Source organism: Camelus ferus, chromosome 31, assembly GCF_009834535.1.
Source record: "Camelus ferus isolate YT-003-E chromosome 31, BCGSAC_Cfer_1.0, whole genome shotgun sequence".
NCBI lineage: Eukaryota > Metazoa > Chordata > Mammalia > Artiodactyla > Camelidae > Camelus > Camelus ferus.
In genome coordinates, this window is record NC_045726.1 from 6,495,598 (window position 1) to 6,507,171 (window position 11,574).

The 11,574-nt window shown below is 43.5% G+C and overlaps 1 protein-coding gene across 1 annotated transcript; it reads right to left on the reverse strand.

Moving 5' to 3' along the window:
• Positions 1 to 780: 780 nt before the first annotated feature.
• Positions 781 to 3,269, reverse strand: HMGB2 (high mobility group box 2). The gene is made up of 5 exons (XM_032470859.1): positions 3,117 to 3,269; positions 2,538 to 2,747; positions 2,175 to 2,320; positions 1,918 to 2,092; positions 781 to 1,330 (listed from the first exon to the last, which is right to left on the reverse strand). The coding sequence occupies exons 2-5, from the start codon at positions 2,685 to 2,687 to the stop codon at positions 1,169 to 1,171; spliced, it is 633 nt and encodes a 210-aa protein (XP_032326750.1). The 5' UTR covers positions 2,688 to 2,747; positions 3,117 to 3,269; the 3' UTR covers positions 781 to 1,168.
• Positions 3,270 to 11,574: the final 8,305 nt, after the last annotated feature.

Below are 11,574 nucleotides of genomic sequence, written 5' to 3' on the forward strand. Positions count from 1 at the left end.
GTTAAGAATTTTGGCTATTTTAAAACTTGATAGGTAACCAAGTTTAACTATAAAACTATAAAACAAATAGGTTTCTTCTGCAATCTTTTGGCCAATAGATGGCCAACTTTCACTACCTTGGTAACTATTCAAAATAGTTATCTGAATTGAAATACAAGCAACTGCTTCCTCAGATGAGCATTTCTCAATAACTGCTTTCCCCTGTAAATAGAAATCCTAGTGAAATTTCATCAAATTACAGTGGGAAGTCACTGTAACCATCTCAGATACTTTCTTGGGTTGCTTACCAGAATTCTAGGCTTAAGACCACACTGATTTTTAAGATTTAACTCAAAATTCACTCTGGTATTCTACCTCAAACTAGTTCATTATCAACAGAAAATGTAACCCTGGTACTATTATTTTTAAGTTTACATGCTTTTAGGTAGGGAGTCACTGTATAAGCTCCTCTGTCTCCTGATTGAAGAGAAAATTTCTCTCAAGGTTAACTGTCAGCTAAAAAAACCTGAGGGATAAGTTAGTAATGAATGAACATAAATGTCAAGAACAAAACTTACTTTATAAAACTGCGTAAGTTTTTGAAGTTCATTAAATTCCAGATCTGATTTTTAAAGAATACTTTGTAAATATGAACAATATGGGCTTCTCTGACTTTCAACCATTCTAAGTCAGTCATGTCTAAGAACCATTAGGCAGAAATACAAAAAAATTTGACATGGTTCCAGACCATGTTTTTTAAAGTAAAAGCTAACTTAACAGACAAGACAAAGACAATAGAAATAATATACATAATTTTATTACAAAATTTTTTTTAAAAAAACCAAAATGCAACATTCTAGAAAACCCAAAACTTACTACTGATAACTAATTCCTACAAGTTTGCTGTGCTACCATACACAAGTCAAGAAATTAAAGAAACCATTAAATATTTAGAAACATTCAACATCAGAAGCTTTTAAATCTAACTGTATGTAGTAGCCCCTCAAAAAGCTACAACCTGCATTTTTAAAAAAGTATTTTCTCTACAAAGAATCTTATCAGCTATACAAAAATCTGTACAGTTTTTATACTGAAGCTAATATTGAGCTGCACTTGAATTCACATTCTTAGCAAAACAATCGCCTGAGCACACACGCACACTCCACACACGGCATTACAGGGTAGCCCTTTATTCCTCATCTTCATCCTCTTCCTCCTCATCTTCTTCCTCTTCCTCCTCTTCCTCTTCCTCCTCATCTTCTGGTTCATTCTTCTTCTTGGAGCCTGTTGGCCTGCCAGGGCCCTTCTTTCCCGCTTCACTCTTGCCCTTGGCGCGGTATGCAGCAATATCCTGAAAAATTGTCAAAAAAATAAAATCAGCATCCGGTGTCATTACTCAACTGTGAAACCACTAAGTTGTAAACAATCTAAGATAATTGACCAATAACCCTGATGACTGTCCAAAAAGGTATTCAGAGTCTAACTCGGTTTTGACAGCATTTGCGCCCTCTAGACCTTAGAAAGCTACAGATGTAAAATGAGATCCATGTCAGCACTTTCACTACCTTGTGTTTACCTCATCTAGCCTGCCCCCTCCCTAATTGCACATTTTAAAAACATCTACATAAAATACTCTTAGCCCTCCATTTTCAACTAAGAGACCCACAGAACTACAAATGAGTCCAAATGCAACAACCTACCAGTGCTACAAACTTGGGTTTCAGTCAAAAGAAAGGTTTCAATCAGCTTGTGTTGCTTAAGTGTACAATTCTCATTAGACCTTTTCAAAACATAGCTGACAACCATTAACACAAAACCGTACCAAGTTCCCAACTTTCTACCGTTGACACCTATTTCTAACATACTCATTTAGAAGATAATCTACCTAATTTTAACCTTGACTTTTAAAAACCACGTTAAAGAAGTAAGACAACAAACCTTTTCGTATTTCTCCTTTAGCTTAGCTGCTTTCTGTTCGTACGGCTGTTTATCTTTGGCTGACTGCTCAGACCACATTTCGCCCAATTTTTTTGCCGTATCCCCAATGGATAAGCCAGGGTGTTCACTTTTGATCTTTGGGCGATGTTCAGAGCAAAACAGGAAGAAGGCAGATCTGAAAGGAAGGAACAGTTGTTTTAATAAACGGAATGAAAAGTCGCGGAGGGGAGGGCAATGAGAATGGTCTTAAAACTTACGGAGGCCTTTTGGGAGCATTGGGGTCTTTTTTCTTTCCCTTCTTGTCACCTTTGGGAGGAACGTAATTTTTCATCTCCCGGTCATATCGAGCCTTGTCACTCTTGGCCATGTCTTCAAACTTGGACTTTTCCTTGGCAGACATGGTCTGTGGGCAGAGACGGGGCAGTAAGCATGCAGCAGGACCGTCTGCTTCGCACACCCCCGAACGAGCGAGATCAGCTAGGGGCCACGTTTTTCTTCGTTGTCAGCACTTTGCCTCGGCCTAAAACGCTCAAGGAATAAAGCCCGAGGGCGAGTCCGCCGGGGAGGGAGGGTCACAGTCACGGCCACCTGCCCGCGGAGAGCCCCGCGCCCGCGCCCACCTTCCATCTCTCGGAGCACTTCTTGGAGAACTCGGCGAAGTTGACCGAGGAGTCGGGGTGCTTCTTCTTGTGCTCCTCGCGGCAGGTCTGCACGAAGAAGGCGTACGAGGACATCTTGCCCCTCGGCTTGTTGGGGTCGCCCTTCCCCATACTGGTGCCGGTGCTGGTGCTGGTGCCGGTGCTGGTGCCGGTGCTGGCGGCGCCGTCCACCTGGCGGGCAGAGCGCGGCCGGGCGCTGGCGGGCGGGGCGGGCGGGGCGGCTTCCCGCCCAAACCCGCGCCGCCCGCCCCCGGGCCCCGCCGCCCGCGCCCGCCCGCTCGGCCCGAGGGGGGGCCCTTCCTCACGGGGGAGCCTCCGGCTTCCAGGCCGCGGGCCCCGCCCGAAGCTGCCGCCGCCGCCTCGCGCCCCCGCGTCCGAATAGCCCCCGAGCCGGGCCCGGCCGAGCCCCCGCCGCCGCAGCCCGGCCCGCACCCCGGACCCCACCCGCCTGGCGAACCCTGAGGGCCGCGGCGCCCGCGGCCGTCCTTGAGGGAAGGCGGACGGCCGGCCGCGGACCCCAGGCCTGGTGGAGCCGCTTGCCTGGCGGTAGCTTTTCCTCAGGGTCCCGCGCGGCAGGCGGGTCCGACTGCGACGCTGCCTGCCTGAGGCTCCGGCGTGAACTGGTTTGTCGCTAACGCAATCCTCCGCCTCTTGTTTTGCAGAGTTCTCCGCGCCACGGCAACTTGACGAGCCGGACAGCAGGCCACACCCCCGCCTCTCCGATTGGCTCTGGTGACTATTCAAACCTGGAGAGGCCCCGCCCCCTCGCCACGGCGGCTTCCGATTGGCCGGGGTGTCGCCGGGCCCGTCCCCCAAGCCGCAGCCTAGCAGGTTCGGTGGGTCGCCTGGGTCGTTAACTCCCAGACCCGTTAGAACCGGTCAGGAGAGGAATGCGCTGCTGGATCCTGATTGGCGGCCGGAAAAGGGTTTGAAAAATGGCGGGCCCGGCGCTGACTGGCTGGGGCGGGAGGCGGGGGGAGTGGTTGGCCCGGGGGGAAAGCCCCGCCAGATTTAAAAATACCGAGTCGCGAGCCCCAGGGCTGTTCAGATGGGTCGGCGGCGCGCGGTGTGCGGCCGCTGAGGGGCCAGAGGCGGCGCGCCCTGCCGGCCCCGACCGCGGCCCGGGGCCTCTCTGCCCCCCGCCCCTGCGCGGCCCGCAGCGCGGGCTCCCGGAGCGGCGATCGCTGCCGGGTCCTGAGAGTAACAACTGGGGAGGCTGAGGAGCTGCGGCCGACGGCCAGCCCCGCCGAGGGGCGCGGCGGCTGGGGTAGGACCGAGGAAGGCCGGTGGCGGGGACCTGGGGCACCCGGGAGGGGCGGCCGGCAGCCGTTCCCGCCCGCGGGGCTACCGCCAGCTGTGAGGGGGCGCCTCCTCCCTCCCGCTTTGGCCGTCAATTCCTGAGGTAAACCTGGAGGCCCGCAGGGCGGGGCGGGGGCAGGCGGTGTCTTCCGGGCCCCGCCCTCCGCCCGTGAGCGCTGGCCCCGGGCTCGGGGCCTCGCGACTCCTCCCCCTTGGAGTGTCACCGCGCGGGTAGCCGGCTGGGCCCTGCCCCGTGGTCGTTTTTAAAACCTTTTCCTTGTCAAAGATCCCTTTGAGGCCCGCGGGAGAGCAGCGACTGCCGCCGCCCCCGCCCCCGCCCCTCCTGGCATCCACGCGCCGAACTGCGGCCTCTTAAAGACCCCGAGCCCCGGTTAAGAACCTGGGTTTCTGGGTCGGCTGAGAGCGCACCCTAGCGACCTTAACTTACGCTCTCTAGCGTCGCAAGTCGCTTTTCTCGAGGGGAGGACGTTGACTGACATCTTAGTGTGCTATTTCTGTGTTGTGTTTGATTTTGAGGGCTGTTTTCTTTCCTGTTGGCCCATGTTACACTGACAGTTGGTTTCAACAGATTTCAAATATTCTGTCTTTTCTCAGTTAAGTTCGCTGGCATTTGTTAGACTGTGTGCCTCTATTTGGTTTGTGTACAGTGATCATACTCGGGAGAACCTCAGTACCAGCAGCTATCTATCTAGATTTACTGATAAAAACTAGATTTCTGAAAACGGAAATGGCTATTAGTTGCACAACATTAAGCATGGACTTAATACCACTGAATTTTAAAATAAATCTGGAAAAGTAATGCTTTAGTGACCTGTTTGTTGCTATTTGGATAATGTAGTATGATTTATTTTTCCAATTTGGATTTCTGTGTGCTTTTAGAGCACAACCGTAACTGTGATCGTATTTGAGAATAGGGCCATTGCAGATGTAATTAGTTAAGACGAGGTCATGCTGGAGCTAAGTGTGCCCCTAATCCATCATGACTAGTGTCCTTGTAAAACAGGTACGTTTGGATATAGAGACAGACATTCAGGGAGAATGATGGGAAAAACACAGGGAGAAGTGGCCATCTCTAAGCAAAGGAAAAAGGCCTGGAATAGATCCTTCCCTTGCAACCCTCAGAAGGAGCCAACCCTGCTGACACCAATTTCCATTCTTTATTCCATCACAGCAGAGAACAGGAAAACATTTCTATATTTAATCTACTTTTACCATCCATGCCAAGACTTCACTCTCCTGCTATACTTCCTGACCTAAAAGTAACACTGAGATGCATAGTGAAGTCATAAGTGAAATAAGATTTACGTGAGATCTTGACAGTTGTGGTTATAGAACAATTTTTTTAAAGAAACTATATACAGAATCTGGTAACACACCAATAAATCCAATCGCAACTATTCAGATAAACTGGATTAAGTATACAAGAGACCTAGTTCACTATTTTGAATTACTTGGCATAGTCCTTATGTTATTAGTATTACTATTATGACTTTATCAGGAAACTGAATTGTCCTGTGAAGAGGTAATAGTAAACGTGTTTCTCATTGTGTTTCTAATATTGTTATGGTTCTAAATGGGGAAATAAGATTGTATTTCTAAAAAAAAAGATTGTACTCAACTTTAAAGCCATTTCTCTTCAGAAACATCAATTTCATATATTCTAAAAATAATTTTCAAAATTTATTGTATTAGAATGCTGCATCTTCCTAAAAGATGATAAAGAGGAAAGTGTTTCTGTTCTTCATAAGATGTATAAAATTCAACAAGGGCTGTGATTTTGAATAGTACACTTAACATTTCTAGGCCTTTGATTGATAAACTGTAAAATGACGTTTGTGGGATAATCTCTAAGTTGTATGATTCCATAATTATGTGAATATGTGATCATAATGTGAGGAAATATTTTAATGTTTGCAGTTGTTAGATGATCAAGAGATAATTAAAACTTAAAGATAAATAATGGTTCTAGGAAATAAGCTGCTTACCAATAAGTGTGAGCCCAGTTACTTCAAAACAGTATATGATGAAGCAGGAGTTTCTAGCTACCCAAATGTGATGAACTATGTAGAACAAGCTTTAGATGACCCATTACTGCTTAGTCATGTTAGTCTTCTAGTAAGATGATCTTACCAGGTTTTTCCCCTCTAGATGATACCAATATATAATTCTATCTGCCAAACCTTTCCTGAGTTCACCATCTCACAAATTGTAACAACATAAATATTTAGCAATAAATTAATTATGAGTTAAGGCTAAACTGTTTCTTAAGTAGGTCCCCTATGCTATGAGTATAAATACCTATTCTGTAGATAAACTTGAATTTATCTACAGCAATGTCAACCTGGCAGGACTGTGTAGAAAGGATCTGGGTTGTGCTACCTGTTGAAACTCATATGACGTATTCAGTCACTTAGCCTAAAATTTTGTACTTTTCATAATCTAATCATTAAACCAGACTGGAAAACCCTGAGGGAAAGAAAATAGCATATACATTTTTTGTAAACCCCCCAACACACACAAAGTAGTAAAGAATAAGTTCTCAATAGTTATTATTTATTGATTAACTCATATAGTTAGCCAAAATTAAGTATACTTTCCATAAGGTGGGTTGCATATAAAATAATTATTGTTCTCTCAAGTTGCACAGTTACAAAAAAAACCAAAAAGCCATCAATTGCTCTATACACATATTAATACACATATTAGTTTCTGAAAGATGACTCTTACATTGGAGTTTAATATTTTCAAGTTTTAAGGCAACGAGAAGGATCAGCACACTGAAGTGTTAATCACACAGGCACATCCATGTGTGAGGAGACCACTGGCTCTGAGGCCTAAATGGACTCACTCCAGGGAGGCAGTTTCATAATGTTGGTCAACAGTAAATTTTTGAAGGAATGAAAATGCAGGTTAAGAAAAAACAAAAACCTCATTCTGCTGCTAGCATTTTCAATGAAGAGTGATAAGAAAACAAAGTTATTTTGTTTTTCTTCAAGCAAAAAACCTGTTAACTATTTTTGTGAATCAGTTTGAACTGAATGTCCACCAAAAGAGCAGAAATGAATCTTACATAGTCTTTCAGGGCTCAAGAGACAGACTGCCGAGACCTCAATCAAAAGTCCATGTGACAATGTCTGAGGAACAGCCAGATGTGAACTAGATCTTACTAAGACTTTACAACCCAGTCTGGATACACACAGCTCAGTCCCTCATTGGACTGAGATAATCAACCCCTTATCCTTCCACTTACTCCAGGGGTTGGTTCTGCCGAACAGAGCAAAGGTCAGATCCTCTCTCAGAGAAGAGACCGTCTGGAGCACATCATAATAAAAAATGTGAAAACTAAAGACAGAGGGAATCTCAGGAACTAGAGGAAAAAGACGGTAAATTTTGAAAAGCAACAAAACGTCTGAATGCTGACTCTTCAACAGAACTCTGAAATCCAGAAGACCATAGAATGACATCTTTAAATTCCTTAAGGCGGGAAAAAAAAAACCAAAAAACTGCTAACCTCAAGTTCTATATCCAGAGAAACAGCTTTTAAGAATTAAGGCAAAATAAAGATGTTTTCAGACAAAAAAAATCTGAGAATGCATTGCCTGCAGCCCTGCTTTAGGAAAACGACCCTAAATCTTCAGGAGGAGAGAACACAGACGAGGGTGATTATGTAAATTTTTAAAAAGTATTACTTGTTTAAAACAGAATAATAACTTCTTGTGGGTTTTTGTAACATGTGGAAGTAGACTCTAACAATAGCACAAAAGATAGGAGAACTAAATGGAGTTAAATTATAAGGGTCTTTTATTTAGTAAATGATAAGTTATAACGTGTATTAAGCTATAATATGCTTAGCATGCTGTACTTCGGGGCACTGATGACACAGGTATATGTATGTACACACTTACCTACATGCATATGTAGATATGAGCGTGTGCAAAAATTCATCCTCCTATATGTAGGGTACCAGGTCTTAAATAAGGCTCTGCTAAAAAGCCAAGGCTACTAAAAGTATGAAAATATGTTTAACATCATTAATCATTAGGAGATGCAAATTAAAACCATAGGAAGAAACAACTTCACACCCCCTAGAATGGCTATCACCAAAAAGACAGAAAATAGAAAGTGTTGGTGAAGATGTGGAAAAATTGAAACACATGTGTCACTGGTAGGAATGTAAAATAGTATAGTATGGAAAACATTTTGGCAGTTTCTTAAGATTTAAACATATATTTTATGCAGCAATTCCACTCCTAGGATCTAATCAAGAGAAAGGAAAAACGTACATCCACAACAATAACTTGTATATGAATGTTTATAGCAGCTTGTTATTTTTTGCTTATTTGGTTTTTGGGGGAGGGTGGGGGAAGTAATTAGGTTTATTTATTTTTAATGGAGGTACTGGGGATTGAACCCAGGACCTCATGCATGCTAAGCATATGCTCTACCACTGAGCTGTACCCCCTCCTTTTAATTTTTTTTCCTTAAAAAAAAAAAAAACTTTTTAATGGAAGTACTGGGAATTGAACCCAGGACCTTGTGCATGCTATGCAGGTGCTCTTCCACTGAGCTACACCCTTCCCCCTATAGCAGCTTTACTTGTAATAGTCAAAAACTAGAAACAATCCCAGTGTCCACTGAGTGATGAATGAGTAAACAAAGCAGTGGTATAGCCATTCACTGGAGTATTATTCATCAATAAAAAGGAATCCAGGGGGAAAAAGGAACAAACGCTGATACAAGCTGTAACAGGGATGAACCCTTAAAGACATTATGCTAAGTCAAAGAAGCCAGACACAAAAGACAACATATTGTATGATTCCATGAAATTTCTAGAAAAGGCAAATATATGTATAGACACAGAAAGCAGAAGAATGGGTGCCCTAGGGCTGAAGGTGGGTGCTGGTCTGGCAGCAGGGAGGCACAACAGAACTTTCTCAGGTGATAGAAATACTCTGAAACTGGACTGTGGTGATAGTTGCACAATTGTGTAAATTATCTAAAAGCCATTTAACTGTACGCTTACAATGGGTAAATTTATTTATGATATATAAATTATACCTCAGTAAAGCTGTTTTTTTTAAAGGCCAATGACTTATTTTCCCACTTGCTGAATTCAAAAAAGTCAAGAACAATTTAAACTTTAACAATGAGAGTTGCAGAATACACTATGAAAATAGAAGATCGTTTGAGAGGAAATGAATACTACTCTTCTATTTTAGGAAATAGTAGTTAAGAGAGTCAGCAGCTATTGAATTGCATAATAGCATTGTTAATTTGGCTCATACTTAGCGGAATATCTATTGCTTTCATACAGGAGGAAAATAATTCTTTTATAATTTTTTTGGAGAATAATTTTTATGTACTCTTTTGTAGGTATATCCAGTTAGAGTAAATTTGTGATATATTAATACTATACTGATCTTGTATCTAGCCAATGATAGTTTTAAGTTTGGTAATGACTAAAAATTGTAAATTCTGATGTAAATACTCATAAATATAAAGGTGACATATTTACAACTTTGCCCCCTAAATAATTTTGTTACTATACATAGTAGTTTGACAGTCCTTAAAAATATGTTCACAAACAATATGAGATATTCAGATGTGCTTTTAAAAATATCCATCTAAATTTAAAGTCTAGAATTCTAGTTAGACTAAAAAGTCACTTATGCATACTTGAAGTTGGACTAATTAGTTAAAAAAAAAAAAGAAGAAGAAGTATTTAATCTGTGCTCACTAGGACAAGCTGAAAGTTAAAAGGACAATAAAAACTGAAGTGGTCTAGGAATTTCTGTAACCAGTTCTCTGGACAATGATCCAACCTTTGTACAGACACAGAAGTATTCTCTCTATTCAGTAACCTCAAGGCCTATCTCATTCCTACATTTTTGGGGTTTTTTTTTGTTGTTGTTGTTGTTGTTGGGGGGAGGGCTGGATGTTGGTCTCAAGGATCTTGAGAATGGAGGAAATGTAACCTAGGATCAGAGTCCGCTCTCCCTGCTGAGTAGGAAATCAAAAGCAAGTCTATTCTCAAAATCTTGGAACAGAAGTCAGTGAGATAACTTCATACAAATGTAAAATAGTCTTAATGTGGACAGGATTTAACCAAAAGGATCTGTATTTCTCAGTCCTTTCTCCTGCACGAGGTTCCTGGTGTCCCACTTCCAGGAGTCTGGATTCACTTTCAGGTTCTAATGCCAGTCTTCCTGTGCCAGTGCAGCTTCCCAACCTGCACACCCCTCTCAACACGGCAGTGTCCTAAAACTAAACCTGTGGGCCTCCAAAATGCCTGTATTATGTCTAAAGCAAATGAGAAAAAAAGACACTGAGAAAACATACATGCGGATTTATGATGGAAGAAGTGAGCAAAGGAGAAGATAGACGACACAGATAGGGAGTGATAGTGACAAGCAGTAATGATAAGGGATAGGGAGTGATAGTTACAAGCAGTAATGATAAGGGAGGATCACGGGGCAGGTTGCACGGAGTGAGGGGTGTATGCAGAGGGACATTAAAATTTATAAAATTTATGACTAACGCCGTATGTATTGAGCAACAGAATATGATACACTATCATATATTTAACAAACATAGTGCCTGCTTTGTGCCAGCCACTGTTCTGAGTTGCTTAAAAATATTTAATATTCCTTAAAAATATATTTAATCTTCCTAATCATGTCAATGAGATAGAAATAGTACTGTTATCTTCATTTTACAGAGGAAGTAGCTGAGGCAAGAAGTAAGTTACTTGCCCAAGGTCAGCAATATTGGTCAGTATCCAGTCAAGAAAAGAAAACCACTTTGGGTATTTCAGGAGGAATGTTATTACCTCTCTTATTATAGAGGGAGTCCTTACAGAAGGACTGCAGGAGCAAACGGAGAAGTATGGCTGTCCAGAGACTACAGCGAGAAAAGCCAGGGTCCCTGCACTGGGGAAACGAGAAAGTACTGTTAGCCAAAGCCCACAGGTGTCTGCGTCCGAGGTTTGGGGAACTTAACTGTTGCAGGGCTGGCAGCCTTCGAATGACGCGTTCCCGCAGCCGGAGGGGAGGAGCGCGGGGCTGCTGAGGCTGCGGGAGCCCGAAGAAAGGAAGCGTGCCCTCCATCCTCCTCCCGCCTCCTCCCCTCCCTTCCGCAGAACCGACCTGGAGACCCACTGGCAAGGGAGTCTGCACTTGTCTTTTAGGGTCCCAGAACCCTGGCCATCCAGAGGAGAGAGGAGAAGGAGAGGAGCTGAGAGGCGAACAACCAACACAGCCAAACTACTGGCAAGTGGCAGAGCTTGTCCCAGCAGTCTGGTTCCTGAGTCCTGCTGTCACCACCGCCCTCCGCTGTGGCACTGATACACCATCACACAGCACTTCAGACATTCCAGAATGAATGTCTGATCATTAGTGTTGATCAGCAGCAAAGAAATTGTAGGAATTGGATTCCTTAAATATTCTATAAATATTTAGCAAGTTTTTACTGTATGCCAAGCACTCTACTGAAAATACAGTGATAGGGATGGGGGAAAAGAACAGAAAAGAGGGAAGAGAGCTCCTTTCTCCCTATGTCAGATTGAACAAAATTCCCTGGGAAGGGTTCCAGCTGGCTTGGCTTGAATCATGTCTCCAGCCACTAGACCAAGCACTTTAGCTGAGGGGTGGGGAAGTATTACTGGGGAAGTAACCGAGTG